The sequence below is a fragment of the Heteronotia binoei genome, chromosome 6 (genome assembly GCF_032191835.1).
Source record: "Heteronotia binoei isolate CCM8104 ecotype False Entrance Well chromosome 6, APGP_CSIRO_Hbin_v1, whole genome shotgun sequence".
Classification (NCBI taxonomy): Eukaryota; Metazoa; Chordata; class Lepidosauria; order Squamata; family Gekkonidae; genus Heteronotia; species Heteronotia binoei.
In genome coordinates, this window is record NC_083228.1 from 136,183,171 (window position 1) to 136,199,343 (window position 16,173).

Consider the following 16,173-nt stretch of genomic DNA (forward strand, 5'->3'; position numbering starts at 1 on the left):
CATAAGCTCTTGGTTCAGTCAGGTCTGTTGTGTGAATGGAAAACCTATAGTGATCTGAATGCTTATCCACAGTCCAAATGCCTGCCATCCACTTTCCTTCATTGAAGGGCCATGGAACTTCAGTACGGGTGAGGCTCACAGTGGATTCAATGCTCATGTCTGAAACACCCTTAGTTCTCATTCATACACCTTCTACTCTGGTGTCACTTGCATGCCGCTTTTCATTTCCCCAGTGTGGCATGACTCATAATTACAGGTAGACGATTTCCCAAAAAACTCCATGGCTGAATCCTCTCAGCAGGAGAATTTCCTTTTCATTACAGAAGATTTCCTTTTTTTTTTTGCTACCCACTTCACCACATTTAACAATATGCCACTGTAGGTTTGCCAAGTGATGTTCAGATAGACTTCCACTATGTGAATATAGGTAAAGCTGATACATCACAGGTATATGTTACTATCTCTAGCCAGAGCTTGCTAGGAATAACCCCCAGCTGAAATCAGTGTTACTAAATAGGCCCCCCAAAATGCAAAAAAACCCCCAACCTGTTAGACATCAGCATTTCTACAAAGCGATTCTAGCTAGCACAAACACATAAGAGATAGGTCAAAGGAACCTAGTATTTTATCTTGTGGGTGTTGAGACTCCTCCTGGCTCCATATGGCCAGCCAGGAGAAATGGGGTTGAAGAGCCTGGAGAAAGCTGGCAAGGAAGTTTGGGAGGTACACGAAGACTCACATTTGGGTTAAAGAAAGGGGATAGACATTGTAGTGAGAGGAGATTTTTTCCTACCCAGTCAGTTAAAAACTCAAGATGAGTAGTGGTGTTTCAAGAGAAGGAGTTTGGGTATTTGGAAACCAAAAGAGTCAGAGTATACAGTGGCGGACTGGGTCTAAAAATACTGGTTGCCAACAGATAAAGAACTTCTATTATATTGGAACTTCTATTATATTTTCAAGCTACTTAAAAGGTCATTAACATTTTAAACATATTGTCCAATGTTTAAGGGGGGGCCACTTTATCAGGGGCCCACAGGGCCCACTTGCCATTGGGCAAGCTGACACCCTGGCCAGTCCATCACTGTCTGAACGTAAAGATTTTAAGTAACTAAATAGCTTAAGAAACTCTCAATAGACTGAAACGTAAGAATTAAAGTCTGTGCATGTACTGAATTTATCTTGTCTTGCCTCTGAGGGAGAGAAGTGGATGGGGCTATCATAGAAGCCACACAGGATCAGAACAGGACCACAGGGGTAGAAAGGATACCTGCCTTCCCACTGGGCAATTTTCTCATGACAAAACCAGGCTTGGGGAGGAGTTACTTCATCATTTTTGCTTTTCCACAGATAAACTCCATGTGAAGTGGTAAAATTGGTGAAATAACTCCTGTAGCACATTTTTTTTTGCATGAAAAAACTGCTCAGGGAAAGAGGTAGGACTCTTTCCTCCCTGGGTGGTACCATTCAGAGCAAATTTGAGGTCTCCTTTAAAAACAGGAGTTCCCTGCAGCTGCTGTACGGCTGTGAGGAACATGTGAAAATGCGAAAAGAATAATAGTGTGATGCTCAGAAAAGCACTGATGGAATGCAGATATTCTGGAACAGTGAACTGAGTAAATCAGAGCATGATATCGGATGAAATTTTAATTAATGATGGTGCAATGGATAGGAAGAAGTAAACTGCTCTAATGATTGTTATGAGTCATGATTCAATGAACCCGGGGAACAGCACAGAGCTTATAATGTTGTGGAGACAACACCAGGCCATTTGTAGGCTCTGAGTTGACTTCTGTCACTCCTTCTGGCAGCTTGAAGGTGAATGCTCTCAACAGGCTGGTGAGGAAGATGAAGAGCTCCATCTTTGCCATCTCTTTCCCCAGACACACACGGGCTCCTGCATAAGCAAATAAAGCAAAGCCAGCAAATGAGTAATAGCTTTACATATTTTCCAGCATTTGTCCACTTTATTCAGCAGGTAGTGGAGGGCCTTAAATTGAGTCTCCTTGAGGATAGCCCAAATTTATAGCTTAACTTACTATGTTTGTACTTTTGCATTTACCTGCACCAAAGATCAACAATTCTTCTCTTTCCATGAATTTCCCATCTTTGTCCAAAAAATGATTTGGGTTGAACTTTCGTGGGGTCTCCCATATCTTGGAATCATAAAGAACTGAGTGTACATCTGGAACAATGATGCTACCCTGCAATGAAGTATCATTTGATTTTAGAGTGAATCCACACCATCACCTTCTGCTTTGATCCCTTGCTGTCTCAGGGCCAATCCTGTTTGAACTCAACTCACTTCTTCAAAACATATCAAAATAACATAAGAGGCCTGCTGGATCAGACCAGTGGTCCATCTAGTCCAGGATCCTGCTTCACACAGTGGCCAGGTAGTTGCCCTGGAGGGCAAACAAGACATGTTGCCTTCCGGCACTGGAATTCTGAGATTTGCTACCTCTGTATATGGAGGTTCCCTTTATTCACTATTGCTAATGGTCCTTGATGGACATCTCTTCCATTCATCTGTCTAACCCTGTTTTAAAGCCATCTGTGCTTGTGGCCATCACTACATCGATTTATACAGGGGCATTATGATACTGGCTGATTTGTTTTCAATTCCCTTCCTAATAATTCCCAGCATGGCGTTGGCCTTTTTTTATTGCAAACGCACACTGTCTTGACATTTTCAGTGAGTTATCTACCATGACCCCAAGATCTCTCTCTTGGTCAGTCTCTGCCAGTTCACACCCCATCAACTTGTATTTGTAGCTTTTGTTTCAGAACTTGCGTATTAAATTTGGTATACAATCTATGCCTGTTTGTGAAATCAGAACCTCTCAGTGCAAAGGATTGCTAGTAAGTGTTGTGTTTACCTTGTCACTGAAGTACTGATGGGGAAGAGAGTGGTTTAGGAAAAAAAACCTCATTAGGTGCTTCTGTGAACTGTTCACCCATTCCCTGAAAACCACATTACATGCCCAGGTCACCACAGATGAAGTGAAAAGTAATCCTCTACAGTGGGGTCCTCTATATTTTTGGGGAAGTCAGGATAGACATGTTATTTAGGAATTGATTCACTGAGCTAATTTAGCCAGTGCTAGATCTCCCCTCCCTCTCATGGACTGCTGCCTTGTCGTGGCGAGAGGGCTTGAGCGATTCAATGAGGCTGTGGGCTATGCCACGCAGGGCCACCCAAGATGGACAGACCACAGCTGAGGACCCAGACTAAATGTAATCCACTGGAGAAGGAAATGGCAAACCACTCCAGTATCCTTGCCAAGAAAACCCCATGAACAGAAACAAAAGGCTAAAACATATGGCGCTGAAAGATGAGCCCCTCAGGTCAAAAGGTGCCGAATATGCTACTGGGGAAGAGCGTTCAAGTAACCACAGAAAGAGTGAAGCGGTTGGGCCAAAGCCGAAAGGACGCTCAGCTGTGGATGTGTCTGATGGTGAAAGAACAGGCCAATGCTGCAAAGAACAATACTGCATCGGAACTTGGAATGTAAGATCTATGAATCAAGGTAAGCTAGATGTGGTCAAACAAGAGACGGCAAGACTGAACATTGACATCTTGGGAATCAGTGAACTAAAATGGACGGGAATGGGTGAATTTAACTCGGAAGATCACTACATCTATTATTGTGGACAAGAGTCCCGTAGAAGAAATGGTGTGGCCTTTATAGTTAACAAGAGAGTGAGGAAGGCAGTAATGGGATACAATCTAAAAATGACAGAATGATCTCGGTCCGTATCCAAGGCAAACCATTCAATATCACAGTAATCCAAGTCTATGCCCCAGCCACTGATGCAGAAGAGGCTGAAGTGGACCAGTTCTATTAAGATCTACAACACCTTCTAGAATTAACACCAAAAAAAGATGTCCTCTTCATCATAGGGGACTGGAATGCCAAAGTAGGAAGTCAAAAGGTGACCGGAACAATTGACAAGTTTGGCCTTGGAGAACAAAATGAAGCCGGGCAAAGGCTAATAGCGTTTGTCAAGAGAACAAGCTGGTCATAGCGAACACCCTCTTCCAACAACCTAAAAGGTGACTCTACACGTGGACATCACCTGATGGGCAACACAGAAATCAGATTGATTATATACTCTGCAGTCAAAGATAGAGAAGCTCCTTACAGTCAGCAAAAACAAGGCCTGGAGCTGACTGCGGCTCAGATCATGAGTTACTCATCGCAAAATTCAGGCTTAAACTGAAGAAAACTGGGGAAGCCATTAGGCCATTCAGGTTTGACCTTGATCACATCCCTTATGAATATACAGTGGAGGTGAAGAATAGGTTTAAGGAACTAGAGTTGATAGACAGAGTGCCTGAAGAACTATGGATGGAGGTTCGTGACATTGTACAGAAGGCAGCAATCAGCACCATCCCAAAGAAAAAGAAATGCAAGAAAGCATAGTGCCTGTCTGATGAAGCTTTACAAATAGCTGAAGAAAGAAGAAAAGTGAAAGGCAAAGGTGAAAAGGAAAGATTCACCCAACTGAATGCAGATTTCCAGAGAACAGCAAGGAGAGATAAGGAGGCCTTCCTGAAGGAACAATGCAAAGCAATAGAGGAAAATAATAGAATCGGAAGGACAGGAGATCTATTCAAGGAAATTGGAGAAATCAAGGAAACGTTTCGTGCAAAGATGGCCGTGATAAAGGACAAAAATGGTAGGGACCTAACAGAAGCAGAAGAGATTAGGAAGAGGTGGCAAGAATACACAGAAGAATTATACAAGAAGGATCTCAAAGTCCCGGACAACAATGACAATGAAATCGATGACCTTGAGCCAGACATCCTGGAGAGTGAAGTCAAATGGGCTTTAGAAAGCATTACTAACAACAAAGCAAGTGGAGATGATGGTATCCCAGTTGAGCTATTCAAAGTCCTAAAAGATGATGCACTCATTTCACATGCCAGCAAGGTCTTGTTAAAGATCCTACAAGCTAGACTTCAGCAGTATGTAGATCGGGAACTACCGGAAGTTCAAGCTGGGTTTCGGAGAGGTAGAGGAACTAGAGATCAAATTGCCAACATTTGATGGATTATGGAGAAAGCACAGGAGGATCAGAAAAATGTCTATTTCTGCTTCATTGACTATGCTAAAGCCTTTGATTGTGTGGATCACAACAAACTGTGGCAAGTCCTTAAAGAGATGGGGGTACCAGACCATCTCATATGTCTCCTGAGAAACCTGTATAATTGTCAAGAAGCATATGGAACAACTGATTGGTTTAGAATAGGAAAAGGAGTTCAACAACGATGTATATTGTCACCCTGCTTATTTAATTTCTATACATCATGCGGAATGCTGGCCTGGATGAAGCACAAGCCAGAATTAAGATTGCCGGGAAAAACATCAACAAGCTCAGATATGTAGATGACACCACTCTAATAGCAAAAAATGAGGAGGACCTAAAGAACCTCTTGTTGAGGGTGAAAGAGGAGAGCACAAAAGTAGGCTTGAAACTCAACATCAAAAAAACTAAGATCATGGCATCTGGCCCCATCACACCTTGGCAAATAGAAGGGGAGTACATGGAAATAGTGACAGACTTCACATTTCTGGGATCCAAGATCACTGCAGATGGTGACTGTAGCCATGAAATTAAAAGACATTTGCTCCTTGGGAGGACAGCTATGGTGAACCTGGGCAGTATAATAAAAAGTAGAGACATTACCCTGCCAACAAAAGTCCATATAGTCAAAGCGATAGTATTCCCAGTAGTAATGTATGGCTGTGAGAGCTGGACCATAAGGAAGGCGAGCGCAGAAGAACAGATGCTTTTGTGATGTGGTACTGGAGAAGACTCTTGAGAGTCCCTTGGACTGCAAGAAGGTCAAATCAGTCAGTCCTAAGGGAAATCAACCCAGACTGTTTCCTGGAAGGTCAGCTAATGAAGCTGAAGCTCAAATACTTTGGCCACCAAATGAGAAGGGAGCACTCCCTGGAGAAGATCCTGATGCTAGGAAAGACAGAAGGCAAAAGAAGGGGATGGCAAAAGATGAGATGGCTGGAAGGTGTTACTGATGTAACAAACATGAATTTGAGCAGACTTTGGAGGATGGCGGAAGACAGGAGGGCCTGGCGTGACTTTGTCCATGGGGTCGCAAAGAGTCGGACTCGACTGTGCAACTGAACAACAACAAAAGATCTCCCCTTGCAGTAGCTTCTGTTCTGTGTCCAGGCTGGATATGAGGTGTTGCCTTTGACCACTGAAGCCTTGAACAGTTAAGGCCCTGAGAACTTGCAGATTGCTTCCACTCATATCAATAGGGTTGCCACTCTCTAGGAGGCACCTGGAGATCTCCCATGATTACAATTGATCTTCAGATGATGAAGATCGGTTCCCCTGAAGAAAATGACTGCTTCGGAGAATGTACTTTATGGTATTAAACCCTACTGAGGTCCCTTCCCTCCACAAATCCCATCCTCACCAGGGCAATACCCCTAAAATCTCCAGGTACTTTCCAAACCAGAGCTGGAAACTTTACATATCAACTAACCTAAGACATGTAGTTGACCTAGGGTTGCCAACTCTATGTTAGGAAATTCCTGGCGATTTGGGGGTCGGGTCTGGGGAAGGCAAGGATTGGGGAGGGGAGGGACCTCATCAGGGTATTGTCTGGCGATAGCTCTGGACTGGGGGTTGTCTCCCCTGCTTTTGCTTCCAAAGCTTTACTTGGGCATGTCTTTCTTGGTGCCCCAGTGGAGCAGAGGTTCACCCTAGAAAGCCAGGAGCAAGGACAGGACTGGTTGAGGCAGGCCTGGTGCAGCAGGGATGGGGATGATGCCACTGAGGCAGGCTCCAGCAGGGGACAGTCCAGCCAGAAAATCTAGTGTCCTGGAGGCAATGGGAGGGAGAGCTCTTTGCAAGGTGGGAAGGGCCCCGTTGTGAGGAGGAGTCAGGAGGCACATTGGAGGGGGTGGGCTAGACAGGTCTGAGCACTGACAGGCTGACCCACTGGGCCACAGGGCAGTATTCCAACAGGACTGGGCCGCAGGGCAGTATCCTGCCTGGTTGTGAGGAGGAGGCACAGAAGGGCAGGGCAAGGACTAGTTGCAGGCAAGAGGAAGAAGTAATGAAGGTCATTGACCTCTTAGGCCAGGGATTTGCGAAGGCAATAGCTGAGGTGGAACCTAGCTCAAGATTGGGTGCCAGTTGGGGATGGGTAGAGACAGCAGAGGTTAAAAGAGGGACTCCCAATTATGCCTAGGGTGGAGAATCAGGCTCAGGTCAAGGCTGCGAGAGCTGCTGCCTGTGGAAAAGAGGAAGAAAGTGAAGCAACCCCCCTCTGCTCCCATTTCTGAGACCTAGGGAGGACAAGGGCTCATGGCAAGGTGTTGGCGGGGCGGCTGGGGGAGACCAGGGAGGAGGAGTGCCACAGGTATGCTGCCATAGACTCTACCATCCAAAGCAGCCATTTTCTCCAGAAGAACTGATCTCTTTAGCCTGGAGCTCAATTATAGATCTGGGAAATCTCCAGGTTGCGTCTGGAGACTGGCAACCCTGTGATGGCCCAGAGATGGTAAAGACTGAGTTGGTGGAAACTTAGTGGAGAGCTTTTTCTTAGCTCTTGTACCTTTACTCTGGAACTCCTTGTCACAGGAATTGCGAATGACTGCTGCCCTAGATGCCTTTCAGATGGGATTGCTGCCTTTTGTGAAAGACCTTTAAGCCAGATCATTAAGAAATGGGATAGCAGAAGAAGAGGCACAACAGGACTACTATATTTTATAGATTTCTGTGGTATTCTGGGAGTTCCTTACTGTGAGACTGATTTTGCACTAGGCTTGTTCCGAGTAGAGAGCCTTTTTGCTCTCAGCGCTTGTCTCCATTTTCGCACAAGCTGCCCTGGAGCTGAGAGTTGGTGCACCGCTTTTCCGCAGCAAGCGAGATCCTCTTTCAAGTGGTTTCTGTTTGCCACAGAAAAGCAGCACACCAACTCGCAGCTCCGGAGCAGCTTCTGCAAAAGCAGAGAGAAGTGCCGGGAGCGAAAGGGCTCTCCACCTGCAACAAACCCTAGTGTGAAATTGGTCTGAGTTTCTATGTGGATGCATTTCTTAAAATTCCCCTTGGATAATATTTGTTCTTGGAATACAGAACTGCAACTATAACAATCTTTTATACCTTAGGAATGAAAGAACCAAGAACAGTCACGTCCTGCAAGGATAGTCTTGGATTCCCGGTTAATAAGATACATTTGAAACGCTGGATCTCTTGAATGACAGCAAGAGTGTAGGACAATTTCTTCCGATCTTGATAGTTGATTACTTGGGTAGAACCAAAGGTATCCTCTATCTCCTTCTGGACTTTTTCTGGGGAATATGTTGGGAAAGGTATGATTTATTTTGGACAGTTCATTTGTCTGCGGAAAGTTGTGCAATAACTTAAAGATATGTTTTCCATGTGAAATTATTCCATGTGATTACATTAAAAGACATACCCTGAGGGGTAGCAGTAGATAGAAGATCGTGACTTTTCTCCCTTTCTCACAATATAACAACTTGTGAGCACTCAATGAAATTACTGAGCAATCAGATTAGAAAAACGGATAAAAGGAAGTACTTCTTCAACCAAAGAGTGATTAACACATGGAATTCACAGGAGGTGGTGGTGGCTACAAGCATGGATACTTTCAAGAGGGGATTGGATAAACACATGGAGAAGAGGTCCATAAGTGGCAATTAGCTACAAGGAATAGATGGAACTCTGTCTGGGACAAGTGATGCTCTGTATTCTTGGTGCTTGGGGGGGGGGGGCAGGCTGCAGTGGGAGGGCTTCTAGTGTCCTGGTCCCACTGGTGGACCTCCTAATGTCACCTGCTTTTTTGTCCACTGTGTGACAGAGTGTTGGACTGGATGGGGCGGTGGCTTGATCCAACATGGCTTCTCTTATGTTCTTATCCTTTGGAATTACAACTCATCTCCAGACTACAGAGATACGTTCCCTTGGAGATAGTGGATGCTTTGGAGGGTGGACCCTGTGGCATTGTACTCCACTAACGTCTCTGTCCCCAGTCTTTATCTCCAAATCTTCAGGAGTTTCCCAACCTGCATCTGGCAACCTTACCCCACATCCCCTGGCCACTGGTAACCCTACCCACAGCATAACTGAAATTGCCAGTCATGCTGAGCGATGCCAATTTTTGTGAAATCAATAAAATATGGGAACCACTATATCACTGGTTACGTTGTAATATACAAACTTCCAAAATAAGATAATAATGTAATTTATGATAACTATAAAATGTAAAATTATATTCTTGTCTTAGTATGAGCTTTAAAAGATATTTTTGTATTACTGAATGATAAGTTGTATTTGCAGAGAATATTACATGATGACCGATACCGATGATGATATGAAATGAACAATGTATAGGTAGAAACACTACAAAATTTTAAATTCATGTACCCTTCTGTTTTCCCTTTCCTTCTGTTCCCCCCCATTCCTTTTTACCTGAAAATCCAATAAATCTATTGAAACCCGAAAAAAAAGAAAAAAAGAAATTGCCAGTCATGAAAGAAAAGGCCACGAGCGCACAAGGTTTAGGTTTCTATGTACTCAGAAAATCCCCCAAAATGCCTTTGTAAATTAACTGAAAAGAAAACAATCCTTCCCTTAAAAAATGCACTGATGATGCCACAGCCTTCTACTACAAGAGGCACAGAATTCTGAGAGCAGTTGAGAGTCAGTAAAAATGGAGGAGGGAGCAGGCAGTGTGAAATCAGCCTGTTCAATAGATCATGGGTCTCTTCTCAGACTGAGGCCTGGGCTATTGATCTGTAAAAAACAGTAAGAGCCCAGTAGCACTGTAAAGAATTACCAAAATTGTGGTAGGGCATAAGTTTCCATGAGTCACTGATCACTTCAGATATAGCTACATTTATTGTTCAGTTATTTATGCATCTTGTCTCTAATTAGCCCTTCCTGGAAACACCCTCCCCACCCTCTGCCTATATGTAAAGGTTAGTAACTTCTGTTTCAATATACTTCAGTCCATTAAGACATTATACAATCCTGGGGCAGAGAGAAATCTATTTCTGTACAGAGAAAATTCCCAGTTATTTATCCTTCCACCCATTCTTCAAAGAATCTCAGCTTGTGCTGATATAATAATCAGCCCAAATTATGAACTCTTTAACAAAAAAACCCCCACCTCTTTAACAAGTTGCTAAGAATAGAGTGGCATTTGTCTACATTACACAGTTTCTATTCACCTTGGATATCTGGATGAGTCATCAGGATAAGCAGTCCCCATTGCAGAGTAGCTCCGGTTGTCTCTGTTCCAGCAACAATTAAGTCGAAGACAGAATAAAATAGGTTGGAATCATCAAATGTTGAAGTGGGGTCATTCTTGCTCTGTTATTGATAACAGGAAATAAAATTATAATGATTTTTGCTTTGATTCCCAAAGCACCACCCTAAAGACCCATGAATTTTTTCTAAAAAGGAAGGAGAAGGCTATAATGGGACGGGCTCTGTAGTCTAAAACTCTAAACAATGAAAGAACTTTTGGCTGTTTTTTTCATTCATAGATATATGGCAGTGTAAATAGTTCAGGAGAAGGTTCAGACCAGTACAGGCTAATGGGGAAATTAAAAGGTCCAAGAGGAAAGAGAAGAGAGATCTATGTTTTGAAAAGGGAATTGGATTGTCTGGCTTTAGCCGTTATGTGTGATTTTAAATATTAGTATGAATTCCTGTTAACTACAATATCACTGTGGTTGTGGCCATAATCAGAAGGATGGAAAAGGGGATGTTTGTTTTTTGAATTCATGTATATTAGTGGGGTAGAGTTCTGAATTCACATTTTGATTGCGGGTGTGGAACTTGAGGGTATCAAAAGTTCTACATGTTCCACTATGGGGTGTGAAAGGAAGGACTTGTGTCTGCAGTGTCCCATGTTGTACTGTGTGAAGAACTATGCAAGTTCCAGTTTCCCTCCTTCCTGTGATTTAGTCTGGCATAATGGCACTTTTTCCATGTTTGTGATGCTCAAAGTGTCTTTCATTAACAGTTCAGAGAAACAGAGTGACAGAGCAGTTCAATGACATCATGGAAACTAATCTGCTTTTAGGGATACTGTCTATTCCTGCGTTGGATGAGTGATTTCTGATCTGTATTTTTCACTGTGGGTGTGAAACCACAATGATAAGTAGTAGTTAGCAGAAGTGTAAAGGGGTAATTTGTAATGCCTGTGGAATTACAAGTTAGGAAGTGTGATATTAGTACCCATTCCATGGTCCCCTGGCCTGGATTGTATCTTCTTTCAGACTTTGTCCTTTTATTCACACAAGCAGGGTGACTAAAGAGAGCTAAGAGAGAAGCAGTGTCATCCCAAACAGAATAAAAGCACCTGTTAAGCCCATAGATTTCAATAGATTTAAAAGGGCGTTAACTCTGTTTAGGATGACACTGTAAACCATCTTCATCTCTTCTGTACATGTTTGTGTGTAGAAGGAAACTAATCCTAAGTAATTCAGGTGCAAAACTCTGCATGCAAGATCATCATCACACGTTAATTGCAACTGAACTCACCAGAAGTTTTAGGTCTTGATTATATATTTCAAAGTTTTTAAAATATGCATGTTTAGAATTAACAAGTGGGAACACACAAGTACTTGTGGGAGCTAGCTCATTTCCCTCTTCCCCACTATTTCCTCTTTCTGTGTTCTGAAAGCCCCAACACTCTCACCTTTTTCTGCTTCCTTCTAGTGTTGTTAACCTCTAGGTGGGGCCTGGAGATCTCCTACAGCTACAGAAATCAGTTCCCCCTTAGGGTTGTCTGCTCTGGGTTGGGACATTCCTGGAGATTTGGGGATGAAGCCTTGGGAGAGTGAAGTTTGGGGAGGGAAGCGAGCTCAGCAGGATATAATGCCATAGAGTCCACTCTACAAAGAAAGTGGCCATTTTCTCCAGGGTATCTAATTTTTGTAATCTGGAGAGCAGTTGCCTCCACCTGGAGTTTAATGTGAAACAAACAAATATTGTGACCACAATTGCTATGTATAATTTGTAAACAATTTTATTAGAAATTACAATAAACTTTACTACAATAAATATGACCAAAGCAGTCCATAGGAAATTCCAAGCACTCACTTCCACTGTACAAGCAAATCAGTTGGTGGATATTGTGCTACAGATATCGGAGAATTCAGTATCCTTATGGCTCCTATTTGAAACCTCCAATCCTGATGTCCAAAATCAGTCATAACAAGGATGTTCAGTCCTCATTCCTTAATCCCATGAAACAATGCTGTGACAGAGATGTTTCCTGAATCCTTCCTCAAGCAAGGGATTAATCTTGTTGGAGAAATCTTGTGTAGACCTTGGGTCCTGAGTGAACTTTTATTGTTCTTTAGATTTCTAACTAATCCCTTGCCTGAGGAAGGATTCTGGAAACAGAAGTGAGCATCCCAGTTGAGGGCTCTCATGTTATAGTTCCACCTGGAGGTTGGCAACCCTAGTTTCCTTAGAGGAAATAGTTGCTTTGGAAGATGTACTCTATTGTGTTATACCCTTCTAAGGTCGCTTCTCTTCTCAAATCCCACCCACCCCAGTCTTGAACCCTGAAAATCTCTAAGAATTTCCTAAACTAGGGTTGGCAACCCTATCTCCTTCCCACCCTACAGCCCAACCTACTTTTATCTGCCTCTCAGTCTTGAGCTCTTCCCCCAAGCACGCCCCCCCTCCCCCCCCGCAGCAGACTGAACATAGGAAAACTGTTGCCTAGTTGTGTGGTGCTGGCCACTAGACAAGGCCAACTTTCACAGCAGGGAACACTCAAGGACTTTTGTGTTGGCACCTCACTTTCCCCTCTATCCTTGTCCCCATAGTATTTCCTCTTTCTGCCTTCCTGGCAACCCCCGTATTCCCTGCCTCATTTTCTCCATTTATACTGCATTTTTCTCCGCAGTGAGGACCAAAACAGCATACATTATTCTCCTTTTTCCCCACACAGAAACCCAGTGAGGTTAGTTAGGCTGAAAGTAGATGGCTTGTCCAAAATCACTCAGTGAGCTTCCACACCAAGATGGGGATTTGAACCTGGGTCTCCCAGACCCTACTCTGAAGCCCTGACTACTATACCACATTGCTTTCATAGGGTGGCTGCTGTTGAACAGTAGCAAGCAGCCACATCTAGTTGACTTATGAAAACTGGATGGAATCAAGTAACCCAAAGGTTGCCTCCAGACCTAGGGTTGCCAGTCTCCAGGTGGGACCAGGAGATCTTCCAGAATTACAACTGAACTCCAGACCACAGAGATCTGTCCCCCTGGAGAAAGTAACTGCTTTGGAGGGTGAACTACAGCATTATATTCAGCTGAGGCCTCTCCTCTTCGCAAACCTGCCTCCTCAGACTCCACCACAAAGTCTCCAGGAAGGGTTCATTCTTGTCAAGTCTGGTCCTGAGGTGCCCTCCCTCAAAGGGCAAAATAGGCCTGGAAAGGGCTCTGCCCCCTCCACCTTGCTTTTACCTCTTTAGGTGCCTAGAAATTAGACCCCCAGTTCCAAACTTTCTGGAACTTTGGGGTTCTGTGAGAGAGAGGCCCCTGCAGCTGCCCTGCAATTTTGGGGCCTCGCTCTTAAACCCCTTCCTGCCCATAGTCACTTTTCCCACTGTTATTACTGAGAAAAGTTACTGATTGTTTTTCCCCCCACCATAGAGAGAAATGGGCCTCTTTGGGTGTCCCTAGAATTGGATCCCCTGGTCCATTTTTTTTTTGAAATTTGGGGGTTCTTTGGGGGAGGGGTCCCTGCAGCTGTCCTGCAATCTTGGGACCTCTCCTTCAAACCCCCTCCCCACCAGCCACCATTCATTATATCCTATTTTACCATTGACTTCAATGGCCCATAGCGTATAATGGAGCCATATGTTCGGGAATAGCTGAATATCTCCCAAATCAGATTCGGGTACTGAATCTGATATTTGGGGATATTCAGCCTCCCCAAATATCTTGCCTCTGAATAACTCCGAATCTGGATTTTACTGTTTTTTTTCTTTTGCACATCCCTAGTAAAGAGTACAGTAGCACCTTTAAGATTAACATATTTTACTGTAGCATAAGCTTTTGAGAAACACATCTCTCTTAATCAGATGCATGGGTGGTATCCAGAAACTGTCCAGAGATATATAGGTAGTAAGGGGAGGGGAGAGTGGATGCAGGAGGTGAGTGTCATGTAAATGCAAAGCAATTGCAAAAGTCATGAAAAGTTAGAATGCACAATCCAGGCTGGCTGTAATGACTTTGTCCTATTACGGACTTTGGATGATTATCTTGTTACCAGAAGTAACTGCCTTTCCCTTTTACGTATTCCATTCAGATTAATCAATAGAAGGAAGTGGTCACATCCAGACCAGATGGCACATTCTACCTTTTTCCTGACTTTTGTCACTGCTTTGATTTACATGGCACTCACTGGCTGCATCCACTCCCCCCTTTCCTTATCACATATATATCTCTGGCCAGTTTCTCCATACCCTCCATACATCTGATGAAGAGAGCTGTGTTTCTCGAAAGCTTAAGCTTATATATATTAGTATTAAAGGTGTTACTGGATTCTTTACTATTTTAAAGCTATAAGTACTCAATTTATCATTTTCAGTCTTTTAAACTCCCCTCCCCATTTTTTTTTTAGATTTCTGCAAACTTGGGCACCTTTTCAGGTTTGTAGAAAGTTCTGTCCTACCTGGGACTTTGCAGTAAGCTTATGAGAAGATGATACTGCACTTTCAGAGGTTAAGTTCAAAGAAAAAACTATAGATGGTGGTATCAGAAAAAGAAAATAGAGGAGCTGGCAAAGGTGGAGTTGGCAAAACATCTAGTTAGTAGAGGAAGGTGTTTCTGGCTCATTTCACCCACTACTCTATTGCACCTACAGTCAGAATATGAAAAAGAAAAACCTAGCCTTTCTCAGATATCTATCCTTTCCCTGGCAATCAGTAGGAATGTTGGGGTGAGGACATGGAGGGAGGATGCAAGATCAGGGATATTGCTACATCTCTCCAGGGGAAAATGTGGAAGTGGTGGAGAGTAGCTCTAGGAATCACTGGAAACATTATGGCAAAACCACTTATAGTTTTCCCTGGAGTGATGTAGCATAACTGTTGGCTTTTTACCTTAGCAGTGGCAGACAAAAATGGCTGCCAGCAGCAGGGGGTTTGGCAGCCCTAACAAGGAAATCCTCTTGATTGTCCTGGAAATGTTGCTCTTTAGTTATAAGAGGGAATATAACATTGGTTCAGAGGAGCTGAGTTACCTAAGTGGATACTTACTTTCTCCATCTGAAGTACATAGTAGTCAATGAAATCCCGTGGATCATGCACTGCCAGTTGTGCCCTATGCACTTCTGTTTCTTTCCTTATATGTGAAAGCACATAATCTACAGCAGCAAATGCCTCCTTGTATGGCCATTTGATATGTTTCATGAGCCACGGGACCGCTTCATATAGCTGCAGGAAAAAGTAAAGCAAATCCTGCACTCCAGGTAACACACTGAGCAGCTCCTTCAGCATTATGAACTGGATTACACTTGAGAGCAAGCACATTAATCCTCAATGACTGAAAGATTGTTCATAGGTCAAGATCTGAATGGCAGAAAGGAGATGTGTGTATGGTATCCTAACCTTTTGTTATCTTGTTACCAGAAGTAACTGCCTTTCCCTTTCACGTATTCAGTTAGATACTCAACAGAAGGAAGCAGTCAGAGCCAGACTGGATTACGCATTCTACCTTTTTCATGACTAAATGCTTTGCTTTGCATTTAGTTCTCAGTTCCCAAAACATGCCCAGATGGCATACATCCAAGAGTTCTGAAAGAACTCAAAAGTGAACTTGTGGATCTCCTGACAAAAATATGTAATCTCTCATTAAAATCTGCCTCCACTCCTGAGAACTGGAAGGTAGCTAATGTCACCCTCATCTTTAAAAAGGGTTCCAGAGGAGATCCGGGAAATTACAGGGCAGTCGGTTTGACTTCAATACTGGGAAAGTTGGTGGAAACCATTATTAAAGAGAGAATTAATAGGCACATTGATGAACAAAAGTTATTGAGAAAGACTCAGCATGGTTCTGCAAGGGAGGGCTTCTAGTGTCCTGGTCCCACTGGTGAACATCCTCATGGTACCTGGTTTTTTGGCCACTGTGTGACATAGAG

At 43.4% G+C, this 16,173-nt stretch overlaps 1 protein-coding gene across 1 annotated transcript in view; it reads right to left on the reverse strand.

Moving 5' to 3' along the window:
* Positions 1-1,709: 1,709 nt before the first annotated feature.
* Positions 1,710-16,173, reverse strand: part of LOC132574362 (cytochrome P450 2J5-like) — a 32,166-nt gene continuing 17,702 nt past the window's right edge. The window contains exons 5-9 of the mRNA XM_060242724.1: positions 15,293-15,469; positions 10,233-10,374; positions 8,143-8,330; positions 2,060-2,201; positions 1,710-1,894 (exon numbers count right to left, since the gene is read on the reverse strand). Coding sequence (XP_060098707.1) covers positions 1,710-1,894; positions 2,060-2,201; positions 8,143-8,330; positions 10,233-10,374; positions 15,293-15,469 — 834 coding nt within the window. The remainder of the gene's footprint in view (positions 1,895-2,059; positions 2,202-8,142; positions 8,331-10,232; positions 10,375-15,292; positions 15,470-16,173) is intronic.